A 22,189-nucleotide genomic window follows, 5' to 3' on the forward strand; every position below is an offset into this window, starting at 1 on the left:
GGAAACGTTCTCCGAAGCAAACTGACGTCAGCACGCCGGGGTGGGGCTTATGTGACCTCGCTGACGTCACGCCGCGGAGGACATCGGGCGGAGTCGCGTGGTACCGCCCCCCCGGCGAGCAGAGATGCTGGGCAAGAAAGTTTTCCAGGTCCGGTCTCACGCTTGGGGAGAATTCTACGTTAAGGAATCTGCGGCTAGAATCGTCTCTACCAGATACATTGTTACCGAAGGTAAGTAACTTGTACATCAGACCACACTCTGCTGGGTCTAACGCAGCATGGATGCCATTCCTTAGACTCGTACGAGTTATGACACATGCATATGCTTCCTCTTCCTACCTATTGTTCCTCCCTTATTAGATTTCAGATTTCACAGGCTGAGTGTGTGAAAGAGTCATGTAAAAGGATTTAGTAAACATCAGTTTGACTATGTTTTCAGTCCAGAGCTCTTTCCCCATTTCCAACTTCCCTGCTATCTATCTGAATACACAATATTTGCTCCATTTAAAAACTAAAGGAAACTGGCGTGGGCACATCCAATCACAGGTATTGGGTCACACCACTTATGATAGATGCATTGCAACAGCAGTTTCCAGACTTGGTGTTATGTTGCAGGAGCACCCACAGAGTATTAAGAAAGACCCTACTGACTTTAAGTAACAATGAAGAAAACGTTTTCTTTTGTTACAATACATTTTTAGAATGTGTGCTCTCGAATCTGAATCATACTAATTATGCTTTTCTCTTCTGTATAGCAATGTGCATGCCAAAATGGCATCCATTGGTTTCCAGCAGTCAGGCTGCAAAGCAGCTAAATGGGCTACGCCACATATGTTCATAGAACACTGTTGTGGGCATATGCTTATAAGTAGACACAGAGCACATTTATGCTCTCCTTAAGAACATATTTGAACAACAGTCAGCAACGTAGTTTCTCTACTCGCATGAAATGCGGAAAGTGTGGGAGAATGTGGGACTTGGTGTTTTAGTAAGAGCTAATTCCTTGCTAATGTGAATGTTGTTCCAGTTGTCCTTAATTTCATCCTTCTATATAAACGTGTACTTCTTTGCTCTCTATCTGTGCTGTTTGGCGTTCCAGAGATAGAAAAATTGAGTTTGTGGTTGGGGTGAATTCTGCAGCGCTGAGATTTTCTGCTGTCCAAAAGTTAATTATTTGCTGTGTAAGTCAATTGCTTCGTCTGTGGTGTGACATCGTTGGGGTCTGGGGAAAGTGTGTCTAAAGGGCTACTAAAGTACAGGTATCGGTTCAGTAAGTATATTGTTCTCTATTTTTGATCATGTGCGAATGCAATACTTTTAATGTTTTTTCTTAATTGAACTTGAGTGCATTGTCTTATGTAGTGCATTTAATTACGCAGAATCGGGTTCAACTTCAGCTGTAAATATGGATTGCCATACATGAAATGTCCTTGAGCAAGACTTCAGAAGATACAATCACTGCTGCAGAAGTAAAGTTTTCATGCAACATTGTTCATGAGTAATCTGCCCATCTGAAAACATTTATTAAAAATGAACAGTAAAATTATCAGTTCGTGACTGTAATTTTCACCTATTTTATTTAATGTATCTTTTTGAGAAAACACTATATTCTTGTGCTTTTGTTATCAATGTGTAGCTCTAAATGTAAAAGTTATTTTGTAAATGCAGAACGTGTAAATTGTAATATGTTATTTTGAAATAAATCTCGGGAAGTGTGGGCTGAAAATGGTTAGCATATACTTTTACCTGCTGTTAATGTATGCCTTTCATGAAAAAGGTGCATAGCATGGGGAACACTCCTATTTAGTGGTGTTCCTTGATTTTGTTTTGACAAAATCCACCAACACATATACCCCTTTTGTTTCTTCCCTCCCCTTCTCCTGCAGATCAGTTGTCATAGTCTCAGATTTTACTGCCTGTGTCATTCAGGTGACGTTCCTCCATTTTACTTGTCTGTAAAACAACCTCTGTAGGCCAGTATTGTGTCTTTCGCAGTTTATAATGCCTAATAGTATAACAGCTTTTTTTTTTTTTTCATTTATTTGTATTTTTATTAAAGAAAATTGGTCACCATTAGTCTGTGTAGAATTTGCTGCCAACAGTACATACAAACATAAATGAGGGAAGACGAAGATCAGCATTGATCACACAATGTGTCATACATAGCGGGTAAGAAATTCAATATAAATTACAGCAGAATTGGGGGCAAGATGCCAGGCACCTTCGCAGGGCAGCGCACAAGAGATACCTCACTTATGTATTTATGTGGTGTGATTACATTAGTCTAAAGGAGTAGCTGCAGGTTCTCAGAATACATTATCGTCTGTTTTCTATAATTGGTAAATGTTTAGGAGTTGCCATATTTCTCTGGGTCTGGAGGTGGGGGCAGCAGTATATCTGCATATACTTCTAGTTGTTTGTTGCAATACACTGTCAGCAATCCACATCTTGAACTTGGAGGCACGCTCCCTGCCCCATCTGAAAGCTAATGGCCACTTCGCCAACAGCAACCGCAGTGCCACAAATTTCCTATTCGACACATCCTTTTCTTTTTACATAGCCCAGCAGACCAACATACAGGTAAACCGCAATTACATAGCCAGTCATTTTGGATAAGGCAGTAAAGATCTCTTCCCAGTACTCATGCACTGAAGGGCATATTCAGTTAAGATGGAGGAATCCCACTTAGTATGCCACACCTCAAACAATGATCATCCTGCTGAATGCCATGTGTATGTAGTTTCTTGAGTGTATAGTAGGCTTGCTGCATGTGTTTACAATGTATAATAGGAAACCGGCTATTGGACGATGCCTGCCCAGTTTGCTTACTGCAGTATTTACATACTGCATTGGGGAAGTCGCAGCCAAGTTCCTTTTCCCATCCCTTCTTCGCTGCCGAAGGCTGGGTTGTAGCCTTGTCTTGTGCTTTGCGAAAGAATACAGTGATCAAGTGTCTCATGGAGTCTCATGGACTGGGCCTTGAGCAGGCCTTTCAAAGGGTAGTGAGGGTCGGGGCTCATTGAGGAAACCCGGAATCACACTCCTACAGCCACCTTGAATACAGTAGTAAGTGAACACCTCCAAGAGAGTACCCGGGGATGTCTCCTAGGTATTCTTCCAATGTCATTAAAGTGCCTTGTTTATACTAGTCTTCCCAGTGTCGCAATTCCCTACCCTGCAAATAAATCTGTGCTAACCTCTCATGCGTGGCTGGTAACTGTGGGTGATGATAAAGCTGCTGGCGGGGAGGCAGTATAGAAGACCCTTTCTAGTTCATTTTTATTTGTCCCGTGCTCTGATAGTGCATCTGACTGCGGTATAATGTCTCAACTTGGAGAGGGAGGTGCCTATAAAAGAATGTAGTGGAGCAGGTGCCAATTAGTCCTCTTCCACTGCTAGATGAAGGAGGAAAGGGGTAGATTGATGCCAGTGGAATGCGATGTAAGCTTGCGTGTATATATAATAAAGTTCCACGTCGGGGGGGAAGGTGGCCTAAAATCTCCCTTTTAAAAATGACAGTGTGAGGGTTTCCCACCTTATCCATGACTGTTTCCCGGCCCAGGCTAGGCACATTAGCTGCCTCCTAAGTGCCATGAAATAACGCAGCTGTTAGTGGGAGTAGTATGTTGATGAACAAGTAGAACAGTTGGGAAAGCAGTACTATTTTTAGGAGCCCTATGCGCCCAGCTAGTGATAGCAGGAGCGATGTCCGTCTCAAGATTTGGTCAGGCATGGCCTTGAGGGTGATACCACAGTTTGCGCGCACAACAAACTTCTCGGTCGCAGTGTATCCAGATACCTAGATGTTTGAGTTCCTCAGCACACCAGCGCAGTGGCAAATCCTTTGTGAATTGAGGTGTATTGTGTGGGAAGCTATACCAAAAAGAGCTATACTGTGCAAACAGTCGATGTATCCCACACAATTGGACAGGGGCTTGCTCTAGCAATCCCAAGACCCTCTTCTAGAGGGTAGTGTGGTTGTGCAGCCGTAGGCTTATCAGAGAGGAGTGTTAGACATCTCCAATGCTCACTCAGTCAATAAACAATGCACACTACTCACTAAGGAGATCCACACTAATTTTTGCAAACAACTCTTACCTTTGTATAACTTTTGGCACCAAGATCATCAAAATCGGGTAAGTGCGTTTCGAGGTATGAATTTTTACATGTTTGAAAAATCAACACGGTGCGATTTCTGAAGTGTTAATGATTTCCTGTGGAGGAAAGACATACATGCATACAGGTACTTCACAGCGACTTACAGGGCCAATCTCCTGGACTTAAGCAAAGTATGGGTCAAGGTCCAAGGCAGCACCAACAGGTCACCTCGGCTGGCACTGGGGCAGCTGGGTGCAGAGGTGCTTTTCAGCACCAGATGCCCAATGTTAACCTGTGGGGGATTGGTCTGGTATAAATAGGCTGCAGGCTTGGACTGGGGAACCAGTCAGTGTGAACCAATAAGGAGGCACAGGTCTCACAATGCTAGAGGACACCTTCGGTCCACTTCCACTCGGGCCAGGGGAGACAGGTGCAGAGGTGTCTTGAGGAGTCGGGTTTTTCACAGCTGCGTCACTCCCACTCAGTGAGGGCTGAGAAGTCCCCTCTTAGCAAATCCAAGGTGGGCCTCTACTCTGGAGGGTTGGCAGACCACACTGGCACCATTGGCCCACTTGCACTCGGGCTTGGAGTGATGAGTGCAGTGGTGCTGGCCAGTGTCGGAATGATGCTGTCTGGAGTCCTCACAGTTCTTGGCAGAAGTGCTGGCGGTCCTCCCAGGCTTTTGGAGGCTCAGCAGCTTACAGGGTGAGTCAACTTTGGCTCAGTCGTTTGGAACTGCGAACAGGCCGGCAGGGTTGGCACCAAGTCTGCCCGTTGCTCCTTCCACAGTTCTTACTTTTCAAGCCTTTTCAGACCACCTTCTGTAAAGTTGGTAGCATCTGCTTTCCTGGTGCTAAGGGCTGCCCAAAATACTAGATTCTGATGGATACATCTGCCAGTGGATTCCTCACCTTGTGAATATCCCCTGCGCCAGCATTCCACGGAACTTTTCTTCCCCAGCATTCCACGTCGACGTGGGCGACGTCATAATACATCGGCTCCGCTGGCGACTCCGATCGTTGTCACCGGAGCCATAAGAAGCCCACGTCGGCGTGATGACGTCCGTTCCCTTTTTTCCGCGCCTTCGACGCGCAACGGTTTTTCTCCAGTGCTACTTTGTAGTTTGGTCGTTGTTAGATCTGGGGGTCTCTAGTTGGCAGGGTAGGTACCACTGTCCAAGTAGGGACCCTTGCTTCTAGTCAGGGAAAGGGGGATACACTGTTAAGATAACCCCTGCTCACCCTCTAGGTAGCTTGGCCTGAGCAGTCTAGGCTATCAAAGGCAATGTGTAAAGTATTTGTACCAACACTCACAGTAACCCAGTGAAAACACCACAGATTTACTCCACACCAGTTTTAGAAAAATAAGGTATCTTTACTAAAAACTTCACAAGACCAAATACTACAGACAAACCAACATATAATTCAAAAAGGTTACTTTAAAGATAGTTCAGAGTTTGCAGAAAGTACTCCAGGATGTAAAAGTCAGTGTCCTGCACAATGCGACTCTCAATGCACAAAATGCGACACTTTCGTGCCCAACAGTACCTGTAGTTGCGATAAGGTTCCCAAAAGCTATAACAAGGAAGCTTGCAAAGGCGATGCGATACTCCTGAGATCCTGGGGAGGCTTTGCAGCAGCCCTGCTTCACGCAGCAGAGGTGGATGCGCCGGCTCCGATCTGTAAGGGGAGGATGCGATGACTTTGGCCTTCGTTGCGTAGGTTTCTTAGGGGGAAGCTTCACGCACAGGTTCGATGCGACACTCTTCGATGTGGTGCGATGCGTGGCGCAGCGGTGCCTTCCGGCGCCGCAACTCTCGATGCGCCACGGAACGGGACTCTGCGTCGACGCACGCAGCGATTGGAGACTTTTCACGCACCGGCAGTGGTGCGGCCCGCAAACTGGTTCTGCGACAACCCTCGCAATGGCAGGAAGCTGCACGCTTCGGGACGATGCTCGACGCACTCGGCGATGCGGAGACCCTGCGTGTTGCGATGGTGCCGCGATGAAATTTTCCTCGCACTCTCGTCTTGCGACACGCAATCGGATGATGCGTCGGGTACCAGTCACTTTTGTTCACGCTTCTGCTTCCCAGCTCCCAAACACAGCAAAACGACCTCCTGGGGCCCCAAGACTGGGCAAGCACTCCAAGGCAGGTCAGAACTCTCTCAGCAGAGTTCCAGGGGAGCTGGTGGTGAAGTCCTTTTGTTCCTGGGACTTCTTAACAGGGAGCCAGCTCTTCTCAGGCCCTTGGAGATCAGAATCAAAAGAAGGGGACACAGCAAAGTCCTTCCCCTCTCCTTGGCAGCAAAGCAAAACAGCAAGCAGGCAGTCTTCTCCTCTTCAGTTTCTTCCAGCTTTCTCCTTGGCAGAGGTTTCTTCTTAGTTCCAAAGTGATCTAAAGTTTTAGGTGTCTGGGGTCCTCTTCTTATACCCCTCCAAGTCTTTGTCTCTCTTTGTTCCAGTGGGGGGATTCCCCTGCTCAAACCGGTTCCTGGGTGTGCTCTGCTCTGGAGCACCTGGTTCCTTTCAGAGTGAGGGGCAGGGTCGTTAGACGCTCAGCAGGAGGTGGAGCCTTCTTTGTGCCAGCAGAGGCAGAGTCCTCAGCCTGGCCAGCAGGGGGTGGAGCCAGCTTTGTGTTTGGCAGGGACAGCCCTATTCAAACCCAGGGACTACTCCTCCCACCCATCTAAAGCAGATCTCCCTATTCACCCTGCTGCTGACTCATCCAGGCTCCTGGAGCCACCTAGCACATCACCTGACACCAATCAGCCAACCAGCACACAGGCACACAGGAAGGTTAAACAGGAGAATAGCTACTTTCTAAAAAGTGCTATTCCCACACAGTGAATTTAAAAACCATCTTGCTAAAAAGATGTATAATTAAATTCTGAACACAGAGATACCAAACTTGGATTTTCTATCTTGCCCTTATGGGAAGATAGGCATGTAAACAGCCTTCCCCATTCTATCCTATGGGCAAGATAGCCTCTCAGCAGTGAAAAACGAAAATGGCTGTAATTCACTACCAGGGCATGTTACACACCTCAGTACATGCCCTACCTTTCAGATACACTGCACCCAGCCCAGGGGGGTACCTAGGGCCACCATAGGGATGCCTGACATGTACAGAAAGGGAAGGATAAGGCCTGGTCAGTGGGTGCACTGGCCAGGTCGACATGGCAGTCCTGGACTGCACATAGGCACTGCAAGCAGGCCTAAGACATCATTTTAGCGCTATTCCTGTGGGTGGCACAATCAGTGCTGCAGCCCACTAGTAGCATTTGAATCACCAGCCCTGGCACACGCAGTGCACTTTACTAGGGGCTAACAGGTGAAACAAATATACCAATCATGGATAACCAATCAATATAACAATTTATACAGAGAGCATATGCACTTTAGCACTGATCAGCAGTGGTAAAGTGCTCAGAGTCCTATTGCCAACAACCACAGGTCAGAAAAAATAAAGGAGGAAGGAGCAAAAAAGTTTGGGGATAACCCTGCAAAAAGGGCCGTTTCCAACACAACCCCCTTCCAGCCTAAAGCCAGGGTAGACCAAGCGATACCTCGATGGGATTCCCTGCTTAGGGCGATAGAACAGGGAAACCGGCCCAAACAGCAGGGCACTATTCCTGTTCTACGCCTTCCTGAACCCGGTTGGATCTCTCCATCCATACTCTCAGGGTCCACCACGCCAACCCATGTGGAACCCTTATCCTCACCTGTGGACACCACCTGTGCAGCACCTAGCCTTAACTTGCTCACAGGTGTGTCCCAACAGACAGACAGCAGGCCACAGTGACCAGTGACAGTGGTCAGGGATGAGACCCAGGCCTTATGCCTCTCAGGGCTCTCAAACCCCTGTGGCGTCAGAAGGAGGGGGGCAGTAGCCCCAGGTGCTCGGCACCCTTTGTCCACTTCCTTTCCTGTCAGGTCTGGTCTGACAACCTGGCACTGACCCACCAGCCCCGGGCCTGTATCCGGTGGCTGGACAGGAGGCTGGGGTGGACTGTTCCACACCCGGTCCTCCTCTTCCTTGGGGCTCTGTACCCTCCCACCTGGAGCGGTACCCCCTTCTAGAATAGTCAGGGCACCTGTGGCAGGTGTTCTGCACCATTCGCCCACCAGTTCAGGGGTTCTATCCTGCAACTGGGATCCCAGGTCAGGGGGGACACCCCGGACCTGGCCCTCCAACCTAGGGTCTACACCCTCCAGGTGAACCGGGGTCAGAGGCGAGGACTCCCTCCCTCTGCACCCCCTTCCAGAGGTCTGCACCCTCCTACTCAGAGCGGTACACCTCAAAGACAAACTGGTAGAGACACTGCTTACAGATGTCCCTCCCTCCAGTTCAGGACCTCTCTCCAGCAACTGGTCTCCCAACCTAGGGTCTAAACCCTCAGGTTGCACCGGGGTCAGAGGCGAGGACTCTCTCCTTCTGCACCCCCTTCCAGAGAGCTGCACCCTCCCCACTGGAGGGGTACCCCTGGAAGCCAAACCGGTCAGGACACAGCTTACAGATGTCCTTCCCCCCAGGTCAGGCAGATCCTGAACCTGGCCTCCCAACCCAGGGACTAAACCCTGCGGTTGCACATCTGCCTGGCATGCCAGGACTTCTGGGGACTCACACAGTATCTCCCCGAGGGTGACATATGACCCATGTGTCTCGTGACAGTCTGCCTGGCGCAGATCTCCCGGCCCCTGTCCACCTGACAGTGCGCGAAGATCCCCCAGGACAGAAGCGGTGTCACCATGGTCACTCCTAGGGGACTCAGCCCTTCTGGCTGGTCCCTGACCCACTGGTTCTCCCACTGGGAAACACATCCCCCTCTCACCCCTCAGTCTGGACTTCTGCACCCTCCCAACTGGAGCGGTACCGCCAGACACCAGAACCACTGGAGCTCTGTTTACAGAGGCTCCGGGTTCTCCTGACACTAGGAGATCCTCCTCAAATGGCCTACTAGCACTGTCTAGGCCCCCAACCTGGTGTTCCCTTAAGAAACCCTCCAGGCCCTGAGACTGGGTTTCGGGCACCTTGGGACCCACAGTCCCACACTCACCCCTTCTCCACTGAGACAGGACGTGAGCCCCTACACCCCTCCCACTACACTGGGACCTAACTGGGCTACACTGAACCTCTTCCACCTCACAGGTCTGGAAGATGTCCGGGCCACTCCTTTTGGGATCACTCCCCAATGCCTCTCCAGACCTTCTGGCATCCAACCAAAGGTCTGCCTCCAACGCAAGCTCTCTGGAACCAGAGAACTCACACTCCACCGGGTGTTGGCATAGCTCTGGAAAACAGGGACTTAAAATATGCTCTCCAACAAATGAATCACACAGCCCCCCACAGTTGTTAACCAAGCTACCGTTTGCCTCACCCTCCAGTGCCTCACACAAGTACCTCACACCACTCTCCTGAGATTGGCAAGACCGTACCTGACTGTCTCTGTCACACAACTCAAACTCTTCTGGGTGGTCTTCACACTCACACACCAAGGTTTCTACCCGGGGGGAACCCCTCTCCCTGTACCTCTCATCTAGGGTCAGTAGAGTGTCCCTCCCACCACTAGGAATATGGTCCCCTGTGCCAGTTCCCCAATCCTCTTCAGGGATACTGCACTCCACTGGAACTACATCATAAACCTGAACCCCCTGGTGTATGTCAACCCCCTCCCTCAAGTTAGGCGCCACATCTCTGGGTGTTTGTACCTCTCCCTCAGCACTAGAAACTACAATCTTGCTGCCACCATCTGAGCTGGACTCCACCTCCAACTCAGCAAAGCTCACTTCCTGAGCTAACCTTTCTTCTTCAGCTGAGACACTCATGGCCTCAAGCCTCTCGAGCTCCATATCAAGCTCCCTCATTCTTAATTCATGTGCCAAGGTCAATTTCAATTCTTCCAAGGCATACATCTTCTTGCTCTCTTCTATTTTGTTTTGGGTTTCCATTTCCATCAGCTTCAACTCAAGCCTCATGACTTCTAACTCATGATCTCTAGCCCTTTGATTCTCCTCCAACTCCTCTGGAGTGAGACTCCTACTGGAATGGGAGCTGCCAGCCCTTGAGACTGGTCCGACCACGGGCAGAGCTTGGGGAACAAAACCATTCTCTTCATCTGCATCATCTTCCTCTTGAGCCTCCCACCAGGCCTTCAAGACTCTTTGTAGCACATCCCTTCTAGATCCGCTTTTCACAGGGCAACCAAGGTCTTTGCAGAATTGCTTGAGCTCCTCAACCTTGTACGAATACAGATCCTCCATGGAAAACTCCAATTCTGCCCTCTCACTTGTTGCCACCTGAGACATGATGCTCTTGAAGAGTTACTCCAAAATAGAATCAAACATACAGCATTTGGTTGTCTATTGGTCTGCACTCCTAGTGATGTACACCAATTACTGTGGGTCAAGTACAAATACAAGTTCAATCCTCACCGCTGACCACCAATGTTAGATCTGGGGGTCTCTAGTTGGCAGGGTAGGTACCACTGTCCAAGTAGGGACCCTTGCTTCTAGTCAGGGAAAGGGGGATACACTGTTAAGATAACCCCTGCTCACCCTCTAGGTAGCTTGGCCTGAGCAGTCTAGGCTATCAAAGGCAATGTGTAAAGTATTTGTACCAACACTCACAGTAACCCAGTGAAAACACCACAGATTTACTCCACACCAGTTTTAGAAAAATAAGGTATCTTTACTAAAAACTTCACAAGACCAAATACTACAGACAAACCAACATATAATTCAAAAAGGTTACTTTAAAGATAGTTCAGAGTTTGCAGAAAGTACTCCAGGATGTAAAAGTCAGTGTCCTGCACAATGCGACTCTCAATGCACAAAATGCGACACTTTCGTGCCCAACAGTACCTGTAGTTGCGATAAGGTTCCCAAAAGCTATAACAAGGAAGCTTGCAAAGGCGATGCGATACTCCTGAGATCCTGGGGAGGCTTTGCAGCAGCCCTGCTTCACGCAGCAGAGGTGGATGCGCCGGCTCCGATCTGTAAGGGGAGGATGCGATGACTTTGGCCTTCGTTGCGTAGGTTTCTTAGGGGGAAGCTTCACGCACAGGTTCGATGCGACACTCTTCGATGTGGTGCGATGCGTGGCGCAGCGGTGCCTTCCGGCGCCGCAACTCTCGATGCGCCACGGAACGGGACTCTGCGTCGACGCACGCAGCGATTGGAGACTTTTCACGCACCGGCAGTGGTGCGGCCCGCAAACTGGTTCTGCGACAACCCTCGCAATGGCAGGAAGCTGCACGCTTCGGGACGATGCTCGACGCACTCGGCGATGCGGAGACCCTGCGTGTTGCGATGGTGCCGCGATGAAATATTCCTCGCACTCTCGTCTTGCGACACGCAATCGGATGATGCGTCGGGTACCAGTCACTTTTGTTCACGCTTCTGCTTCCCAGCTCCCAAACACAGCAAAACGACCTCCTGGGGCCCCAAGACTGGGCAAGCACTCCAAGGCAGGTCAGAACTCTCTCAGCAGAGTTCCAGGGGAGCTGGTGGTGAAGTCCTTTTGTTCCTGGGACTTCTTAACAGGGAGCCAGCTCTTCTCAGGCCCTTGGAGATCAGAATCAAAAGAAGGGGACACAGCAAAGTCCTTCCCCTCTCCTTGGCAGCAAAACAAAACAGCAAGCAGGCAGTCTTCTCCTCTTCAGTTTCTTCCAGCTTTCTCCTTGGCAGAGGTTTCTTCTTAGTTCCAAAGTGATCTAAAGTTTTAGGTGTCTGGGGTCCTCTTCTTATACCCCTCCAAGTCTTTGTCTCTCTTTGTTCCAGTGGGGGGATTCCCCTGCTCAAACCGGTTCCTGGGTGTGCTCTGCTCTGGAGCACCTGGTTCCTTTCAGAGTGAGGGGCAGGGTCGTTAGACGCTCAGCAGGAGGTGGAGCCTTCTTTGTGCCAGCAGAGGCAGAGTCCTCAGCCTGGCCAGCAGGGGGTGGAGCCAGCTTTGTGTTTGGCAGGGACAGCCCTATTCAAACCCAGGGACTACTCCTCCCACCCATCTAAAGCAGATCTCCCTATTCACCCTGCTGCTGACTCATCCAGGCTCCTGGAGCCACCTAGCACATCACCTGACACCAGTCAGCCAACCAGCACACAGGCACACAGGAAGGTTAAACAGGAGAATAGCTACTTTCTAAAAAGTGCTATTCCCACACAGTGAATTTAAAAACCATCTTGCTAAAAAGATGTATAATTAAATTCTGAACACAGAGATACCAAACTTGGATTTTCTATCTTGCCCTTATGGGAAGATAGGCATGTAAACAGCCTTCCCCATTCTATCCTATGGGCAAGATAGCCTCTCAGCAGTGAAAAACGAAAATGGCTGTAATTCACTACCAGGGCATGTTACACACCTCAGTACATGCCCTACCTTTCAGATACACTGCACCCAGCCCAGGGGGGTACCTAGGGCCACCATAGGGATGCCTGACATGTACAGAAAGGGAAGGATAAGGCCTGGTCAGTGGGTGCACTGGCCAGGTCGACATGGCAGTCCTGGACTGCACATAGGCACTGCAAGCAGGCCTAAGACATCATTTTAGCGCTATTCCTGTGGGTGGCACAATCAGTGCTGCAGCCCACTAGTAGCATTTGAATCACCAGCCCTGGCACACGCAGTGCACTTTACTAGGGGCTAACAGGTGAAACAAATATACCAATCATGGATAACCAATCAATATAACAATTTATACAGAGAGCATATGCACTTTAGCACTGATCAGCAGTGGTAAAGTGCTCAGAGTCCTATTGCCAACAACCACAGGTCAGAAAAAATAAAGGAGGAAGGAGCAAAAAAGTTTGGGGATAACCCTGCAAAAAGGGCCGTTTCCAACAGTCGTGTATCTCTGTTTATTCGGCTATGTCTTCGACTAGGAAGTCGGGCTTTAAGCCCTGTAGGGAGTGTGGAGGCCTGATGTCGATAACAGATCCACACCAGAATTGTTTATGGTGTCTCTCCTCGGAACATGATATGGAGGAGTGCGGATGCTGTAAAAGCATGAACCCGAAGGCTCTCAAGGAAAGGAAGACCAAGCTCTTCATGAAGAAGATTGGTGAGGAGAAAAGAGGGAGGAAGAAGGAGAGATCGAAGAGAGAGTCATCGACTTCGAGGTCGAAGAAACACCATAAAAAAAGTAAACATTCTAGACGTCGATCCTCGAAGTCCAAGAAGTCGAGGTCGGCTTCGTCTCATCGACGTCGAAGCAAAGGTTTGTCTCCTTCTCCTTCACCTTCGAGGTCACCGGATGGTTCTCCTTCGAGGAAGCAGACTCCGATTCAGTCTCCGACGAGGTCTTCGGCTCTAAGACGTCGACTCCGGTTCGTGTGGAGTCGGATGCTTCTATGCATGAGGAGCAGGAAGAGTCTGTTCCAGTACCTGAAGATTCTGAGGCTCCAGTGGAGGATACTGCGGAGCCGGTGCCGGAGGCCCCACAAGAGGTTCCTTTGCCTCAGTTCCCGGCCCCAGGTACGGATTCGGCTAATTTCTTAAATGCTATGTATGGCATTTTTAATAGGGCGGCCTACCCATCCGGAGCACCAACTGGTCCCGTGGGTCCGATGGCCTTTACAATGGGGGTGCCACAGCAGTATGCTCAGGCCCCCTTTATGCCCTTTATGCCGATGGCGCCTTCTTGGCAGTATCTGAAAGAAACACGTTAGTTAGATTCCTCACCTTAGAATATCCCCAGGCGTCAGACTGGATCCGGAAGATTTTTCGTCAGCAATACCCCTTGCGCGTCGCTAGGCGTCGTCTGCGGCTCCGCGTCCGTCGTCGGCGTCGTGCGCCGGGATGACGTCGTCGGAGTACTTAGACGCCGCCCTCGCGCGCTGACGTCAGTTCTTCTTTTTTCCGCGCCAGTAAGCGCAGATCCGGGAGAGCTACCCCTTTTAGTCTTTTTTGACTAAATCTTTTTGATCATTTTTGATCCCTGTCTGTCGACATCTGGTGCCGGTAGGATGCCTGGGTTCAAGGCTTGTGAAGACTGTCATCGACTGATGTCGGTGACCGATCACCACCGCCGGTGCCTCTATTGCTTAGGCCTCGACCACGACGCGGAGTCGTGCAACGACTGTCAGGCCCTGACTTCGAAGGCTAGGCGGGAGCGGTCCCGCAAGCTTCTCGAGCTTCGCCACTCGGCTCCGCGTCGTGCGCGATCCCGGTCCAGGAGGAGGTCCAAGGATCGCTCGCGGAGCCCTAGCCGACGCCACCATCGTTCGTCTGGCTCCAAGTCGTCGGGTAAGTCCAAACACTCAAAGAAGTCCAAGAGGCGACATCGCTCTTCGGACTCCCCTCGCCGGTCGCGCGACTCGGCCGAGGGTCCAAGTGGTTCCACCCCCGCGGCTCCGGCGGAGCCGCAGGTGCCGCGTCCGCCCCCATACCTTCCGGTCCCTGGGGCTGACGCGGCGCCGGCGGAGATCAGTGCCTTCCTCTCGGCCATGAGGAGCCTGGCCCCGCCGTCGACGCCCGCTGGCGCGCCTTCGGGCCCCGCGGGCTCGACTGGGCGACCTCGCGTGCCGGCGGCTCCGGCCCCGGCGCCGTCGACGACTCCGGTCTCGACGCCGCAGGTCCCCGCGGGGCCCATGCCTGGGCCCCAGTCGACGCCGGTTGACCTTGTCACTCCTCCACCGGCGCCGACGCCTGAACCACCGACGCCGTCACCGGCGCCGCCGACGCCTGTGACGCCGACGCCCCAGTTTAGCCCTCATCCGGACCCGACGCCGGCACGGCGTCCGCCGACGCCGCATCCGACGCCGCTAGAGACCTACCATCTCTACAGTCCGGTTCCGATCATTCCTCCTGTTTATCAGGAATCGGAAGAAGGGGGCGACTGGGAGGGGTTCGAGGACCCTCTGGCTGTTCAGTCACAGCTTTCTCAGGACTGGGCAGATGAGCTGGGGGAGGCCAGCGGGCTGGACACCTCGCCAGACGCTGGATTCACTTCTCCTCCGACCGTGGCTTCGGAGGAGGGTGCAGCATTTTCTGTGGTGCTGCGCAAGGCGGCTGAGGCCCTTGGGCTCGAGTTGCCTGCCGTGGCTGTGAGGACCAACATCCTCACTGAGGTGCTTCAAACCTCAGCAAGCTCCACTGAGCCTCTGCTGCCGTTTAACGAGGCCCTCACTGACGTTCTGCAGGGCACCTGGTCCAAGCCCTCCACAGTTCCTCCTGTGGATAGGAACGTTGCCAGGCGCCACCGCCCTGCTCCGGGCGACCCCAGCTTCCTGTCCCAACACCCCACCCCCGAGAGTCTGGTTATCCAGGCCTCTACTTCCCAATCCTCCTTCCCGACCGCTCCGCCGGACCGGGATTCCAAGAGACTCGAGCAGTTTGGCAAGAAACTGTTCTCGTCCCTTAGTTTGGGCCTGCGGTCTTTAAATACCGCCTGTCTCTTGGACCGTTATTCCCATTCTCTGTGGGATACGGTGGAGGACGTGCTGCCCCTGTGTCCGGAGGAGGTCCGGACGCGTCTTTCCCAGGCTCTGGCCGATGGGAGGGATGCAGCACGGCACGCCATAAGATGTGGGCTTGACACCACGGACTCGCTAGGTCGGGCGATTTCCACCACGGTGGCGCTCCGCCGCCACGCCTGGATGCGGTCCACGTCCTTTTCCGGGGATGTCCAGAACACCCTCATGGACATGCCCTTTGATGGCACTCGCCTGTTTGGTGAGAAGGCGGACAGTGCGCTGAACCGCTTTAAGGACTCCCGGGCTACGGCCAAGTCCTTGGGCCTCTCGGCTCCGCGGGCGCACACCTCCGCTTTTCGCCCCTTTCGTGGCCAAGGAAGGGGCGCCTCCTCACGTCCGCAGAGCCACCAGCCGCAGAACCAACCTGCGCGCGGTCGCGGACGTGGCTTCCGCCGTGGCGGAAATGGAGGCCGACGTGGTCAGCCCACATCCACCCCGGCAGCATCCGCCTCAAAGCCTTCCTAGTCCGAGCTTTCAGGCCCATACCACGCCAGTGGGCGGCAGAGTTCGCCATCACCTGCTCCACTGGCGGTCCATCACATCGGACAGGTGGGTGCTGCAAATCGTCCGAAGGGGCTACTCCCTCCCCTTCGAGACGACCCCTCCAGCCATGCCACCACAACACCACCGTATCTCGGGGGATCATTTGGATCTTCTCCGCGAGGAAGTTTCGGCTCTCCTGGCCAAGGGGGCCGTCGAGCGCGTTCCGAGTCCAGAAGTAGGTCGTGGTTGTTATTCCCACTACTTTCTGGTTCCCAAGAAGGGCAAGGGGGGCCTGCGCCCTATCTTGGACCTCCGGAACGTCAATGCCTTCCTCCGAAAGGAAAGGTTCAAGATGCTAACGTTGGCTCAGGTTTTAGCTGCCCTAGACCCTGGAGACTGGATGGTAGCGTTGGACTTGCAGGACGCATATTTCCATATCCCCGTCCTGCCGGCCCACCGGCGTTACCTGCGGTTCACGGTGGGCCAAGAGCACTTTCAGTTTACCGTGCTCCCCTTCGGCCTCACCAGTGCCCCTCGGGTGTTCACGAAAGTGATGGCGGTGGTCGCAGCTCATCTGCGCAGATCAGGGGTCCCAGTCTTCCCCTATCTCGACGACTGGTTGTTGAAGGCGGGCTCGCCCCAGGCAGTCGTCTCCCACCTCCAGACTACGGCGGATCTCCTGCATTTGCTGGGGTTTTCCATCAACGTGCCGAAGTCACACTTGAGTCCCTCTCAGAAGCTCCTCTTCATCGGAGCGGTTCTCGATTCGGCGCAGTTCCGGGTCCATCCACCGGAACAGCGGGTCCGGGATATACAGGCCCTGATTCCCATCTTTCGGCCTCTATCCCGGGTTTCGGTCAGGCTAGTGTTGCGGCTTCTGGGGCTGATGGCCTCCTGCATCCTACTAGTGCATCACGCCAGGCGGCGCATGCGGGCTCTGCAGTGGGACCTGAAGTTTCAGTGGGCCCAGCATCACGGCAACCTGTCCGACCATGTCTTGATCTCGGAGGGCACTGCACAGCAGCTGCAGTGGTGGCTCACGGACCGCGAGTGGGTCAAGGGCAAGAGCCTCTCCCTTCCCCAACCGGAGCATGTCGTAGTGACGGATGCGTCCCTCTTGGGTTGGGGTGGCCATATGGGAGAGGCGGAGATCAGAGGCCTCTGGTCTCCGGCGGAGTCTCGTCTCCACATCAACCTGTTGGAGTTGAGAGCGATCCGGCTTGCACTGAAAGCCTTCCTTCCCTCTGTCAGGGGAAGTGTCGTGCAGGTGTTCACGGACAACACCACCGCCATGTGGTACTGCAACAAACAGGGCGGGGTGGGGTCGTGGACCCTTTGTCAGGAGGCTCTGCGCCTCTGGACATGGCTGGAACACCAGGGCGTCACCCTGGTGGTTCAACATCTGGCGGGCTCTCTGAACGCCAGAGCAGACGAACTCAGCCGCCGGTGCATGATGGATCACGAATGGCGTCTGAACTCCGAAGTGGTGCAAGGCCTCTTTCAGCAGTGGGGAGAGCCTTGGTTAGATCTATTCGCCACCGAAGAGAACGCGCAATGTCAGCAGTTCTGCGCGTTGGAATTTCCAAGGCGGCACTCGCTCGGCGACGCTTTTCGTCACGAGTGGAGTTGCGGTCTGTTGTACGCCTTTCCGCCTATACCACTTCTGCCCAGAGTGCTGAAGAAGATCAGGCGCGACCGGGCCCAAGTCATCTTGGTGGCTCCGGATTGGGCACGAAGATACTGGTATCCCGAGCTACTCAGTCTGTTGACCGATCCCCCGATACGTCTGCCCCTTCGGGAGGATCTTCTGTCGCAGCAGCAGGGGACGGTCCTCCACCCGAACCTGTCCAGCCTCCACCTCCATGCGTGGAGATTGAGCGGCGGCAGTTGATGCCATTTGACTTGCCTCCTGAAGTCTGTGATATCATTCTGGCAGCCAGGCGTCCCTCCACGAAGTCGGTATACGCCTGCCGGTGGAACAAATTTGTGGCATGGTGCACAGCAAAGGCTGTGGATCCCCTTTCCGCCCCTCTTTCTGAGGTTCTCCTCTTCCTTCTTTCTCTGGCCCGGCAGGGCTCTGCCCTGGGCACCCTGAAGGGTTATCTTGCTGCCATCTCCGCCTTCTTGCGGCTTCCTGATCAGCCTTCTCTTTTCAAGTCCCCTGTGGTTACACGCTTTCTCAAAGGCATTACACACACGTTCCCTCCTGTCCCTTTTGTAATGCCTCAGTGGGACTTGAATCTGGTATTGACCTTCCTGATGTGCGCTCCCTTCGAGCCTCTTCACAATTGCCCTCTTCGTCTTCTAACTCTAAAGACTGCTTTTCTGGTAGCCATCACCTCGGCTAGACGGGTGAGTGAGCTCCAGGCTTTATCTTCAAAGCCTCCTTTCCTATCTGTTCATCCGGACAAGGTTGTCCTTCGGCCTCGTCCCTCCTTTCTTCCTAAAGTGGTGACTCCTTTTCACCTTGGGCAGTCTGTCACCTTGCCCACCTTCTTTCCGCCTCCGCATCCTTCCAAAGAGGAAGAGAGGCTCCACCGTCTGGACCCAAAACGTGCGCTCTCCTTTTATCTGGACCGCACAAAACAGTTCCGGGTGGACGACCAGCTTTTTGTTGGGTACGTGGGCGCTAAGAAGGGGAAAGCTGTGCACAAACGAACCATCTCTCGGTGGGTCGTTTTGTGTATAAAAATCTGCTATTCCTTGGCTAAAAAGGACCCTCCTGTTGGGCTGCGCGCCCATTCTACTCGGGCCACGGCGGCTACTACTGCCTTGGGACGGGGAGTCCCTTTGCAGGACATCTGTCAGGCGGCGACGTGGGCTTCTCTACACACGTTTGCCAGGCATTATTGCCTTGACAGCCAAGTCCGGAGGGATGGCTTCTTTGGCCGTTCTGTCCTCCAGGACTTTCTGGTGTGATCTTGGTTCGCAGACCCACCACCGGGGATGGTATTGCTTGGGTATCTATTCTAAGGTGAGGAATCTAACTAACGTGTTTCTTTCAGATGAACAAGTTACTAACCTTCGGTAACGATGTATCTGTAAGAAACATTAGTTAGTTAGATTCCTCACCGACCCTCCCATCCTCCCCGTTCTGCGAACTGACATCTAGGGTTAAGGTTGTCCTTTCAGGCCCCTAGATTTTATTTTTGGCACCAGTGTCGGTCTTTGCATGGCTCTGCGTTCCTGGCGCGGAAGGCTATGTACAAGAACTGACGTCAGCGCGCGAGGGCGGCGTCTAAGTACTCCGACGACGTCATCCCGGCGCACGACGCCGACGACGGACGCGGAGCCGCAGACGACGCCTAGCGACGCGCAAGGGGTATTGCTGACGAAAAATCTTCCGGATCCAGTCTGACGCCTGGGGATATTCTAAGGTGAGGAATCTAACTAACTAATGTTTCTTACAGATACATCGTTACCGAAGGTTAGTAACTTGTTCTTCCGGCGCCTTCTGGGGATCCGATTCGACCTCGGAAGGTTCGGCAGGCTTCGGAGCCTCCTTCGACGCCGAGACTGGCTCCATCGACGCCGGGACTAGTACCATCGACGCCGAAACCGACTCCATTGACGCAGAGGCTGGCTCCAGCTGCGCCGTGTCCGGCGCCGTCGACGCCGTTTCCTCTGGCTCCTACGACGCCGTCGACGTCGGTTCCCCGAATCCGGTCGAGGAGGGAAGCCCAGAGGGTGTTGGAGGAAAGAAGATATCGAGAGGTGGAAGAAGGCGAGGTCGATTCTTCTTCGGACGAATTCGAGGGCATTGAGGAAGCCAGTGGGCTGGATACGACCCCAGAGTGGGAACATGCATCTGCCAGGTCTTCTCCTCCTCATGAGTTGGCTCCCTATCACGTGGTGATAAAGAAAGCAGCAGAGCTTCTGGATTTACAGCTGCCTTCTGTGGAGTATAAGTCCAACCTACTCACAGAAGTGTTACATTCTCCAACTGCGACATCGGAGCCTTTGCTGCCTTTCAATGAGGCCATATTGGAGCCGGTTTTAGAGGTATGGAAGAAGCCCCTTTCTTCTCCTGCAGTGTGTAGACAGGTGGCAAGGAGGTACAAGGTTGCTCCAGGGGACCCTGACTTTTTATTCTCTCATCCGTCCCCGGACAGTTTGGTTGTGCAGGCTTCTTGCTCCAAGCATGCTTCCAGTGCCTTTCCTCAGTCTCCAGCTGACAGGGAATCCAAAAAAGCTGATCAGGCGGCCAAAAAGACCTTTTCGACAGGAAGCATGGCGTTGAAATCCACTAATGCTACATGCCTGCTGGGGCGTTACGTGCACGCTCTTATGGATTCCATTAAGTCCTTGGCCCCTAAGTTGCCTGAAGGGGATAAGTCATCTTTCATGGAGGTTATAGCTGACACACAGGCGGCTGCCAGGCAAGTTATCCAGTCAGGGTTGGATACTGCGGACTCCGTGGCAAGGATCATGGGGTCGTCTGTTGCTGTAAAAGGCAGGCTTGGCTCCGTAACTCTGGTTTCTCGACGGATGTTCAGGCTACTCTGGTCGATCTTCCATTTGATGGTCAGAAGCTGTTTGGGGAGAAGGCGGACTCTGCCCTTCAGCGTTTTAAGGACAGCCGATTGACTGCAAAATCCTTGGGTCTGCAAGTGCCGCCAAAGGGTTCGACCTTTCGGAAATTTAGGGGCTTTGGGCGATCGTCTTTTCGCTCTTACCGGCAGCCCCAGCAGCAGCAGCAGCAGCAGAATCCCCTCTATAAGTCCTATAGAGGGAGACAAAGGGGTCGGAGAGGTTCTGGTCGCAACCCCTCTTCTTCCTCCTCCTCCTCTGCTCCCAATGAGGCCTCGGGGAAGCAGCCCTAGATCCCCCATCCTGGGTCATATAAGTCCTGTGGGGGGTCGGGTGTCCTACTTTCTACGGGGTTGGAAATCGGTTACATCAGACCTTTGGGTTTTGAACCTCGTGGAGACTGGGTACGCCCTTCCCTTTCGGGAGTTTCCTCCCCCTTACCCTCCTTGCCAAGGTTATTGTTCGGAGGACCACCTGCTTCTCCTGCAGAAGGAAGTTCTAGCCTTGCTTCAGAAGGGTGCAATAGAGGTGGTTCCGGAGCAGGAAAGGGGTCAGGGATGCTACTCCCGGTATTTCCTGATTCCCAAAAAGGACGGCAGATTGCGTCCGATACTGGACCTCAGAATCTTGAACTTTTACCTGAAACAGGAGAAGTTCAAGATGCTGACCCTTGCGCAGGTTCTTCAAGCGTTGCAGCAAGGAGACTGGATGGTGTCGCTCGACTTGCAGGACGCGTACTTCCATGTCCCAATCCTGAAGTCGCACAGGAAGTATCTCCGATTTACGGTTGGGTCGCAACACTACCAATTTGCGGTTCTCCCGTTTGGTCTTACTACCGCACCTCGAGTCTTCACCAAGGTGATGGCGGTGGTGGCTGCTCATCTCAGGAGGTCAGGTGTCTCGGTTTTCCCTTACCTGGACGACTGGCTTCTGAAGGCAGAGTCCCCAGAGATGGCGCAGCGTCATCTGCAGGTGACATCTCAGCTGTTATTCGACTTGGGTTTTTCGATCAATGTGCCCAAATCTCACCTGGTGCCCTCTCAACGCAACCTGTTTATAGGGGCAGTACTGGACACTACTGTGTGTCGAGCATTCCCTCCTCCTCAAAGGATTCTCGACATTCAGGAGATGTTCCTTTTATTCCACAATGGAGTGGTTGTTCCAGTTCTGAAGGTGCTTCGCCTGCTCGGTCTGTTTGCCTCCTGCATTCTGTTGGTCAACCATGCACGCTGGCACATGAGGGCGCTCCAGTGGTGCCTCCGCAGGCAGTGGTATCAGCACAACGGGGATCTCGGGGAGTCGATCAGGATCTCCGGAGAAGCTGCAGCGGATCTTTCATGGTGGAGCGTAGAGGGCAATCTGTCGCAAGGAAAGCCCTTCCATCTGCCTCCATCGGTGGCCACAGTGATAACGGATGCATCCACCCTAGGGTGGGGTGCTCATCTGGGGGATCTGGAGATCAAGGGTCTTTGGTCTCCAGAGGAAAGGTTGTTTCATATCAACCTTTTGGAATTGCGGGCGATTCGTTTGGCGCTCAAGGCCTTCCTCCCTTCCCTTCGCGGTCAGTCGATCCAAGTCCTGACAGACAACACGACCGCGATGTG

The 22,189-nt window shown here is 52.8% G+C and overlaps 1 protein-coding gene across 8 annotated transcripts in view; it reads left to right on the top strand.

Moving 5' to 3' along the window:
• The window catches only part of TDRD6 (tudor domain containing 6), a 2,207,410-nt gene extending 2,205,338 nt beyond the window's left edge, over positions 1–2,072 (top strand). For all 8 annotated transcript variants that reach the window (XM_085610549.1, XM_085610550.1, XM_085610554.1 and 5 more), the window contains one exon: positions 1,379–2,072. In XM_085610549.1, the coding sequence (XP_085466675.1) occupies positions 1,379–1,422 (44 nt within the window). In that variant the 3' untranslated portion in view covers positions 1,423–2,072. The remainder of the gene's footprint in view (positions 1–1,378) is intronic.
• Positions 2,073–22,189: the final 20,117 nt, after the last annotated feature.

The sequence above is a fragment of the Triturus cristatus genome, chromosome 6 (genome assembly GCF_964204655.1).
Source record: "Triturus cristatus chromosome 6, aTriCri1.1, whole genome shotgun sequence".
Taxonomy (NCBI): Eukaryota; Metazoa; Chordata; class Amphibia; order Caudata; family Salamandridae; genus Triturus; species Triturus cristatus.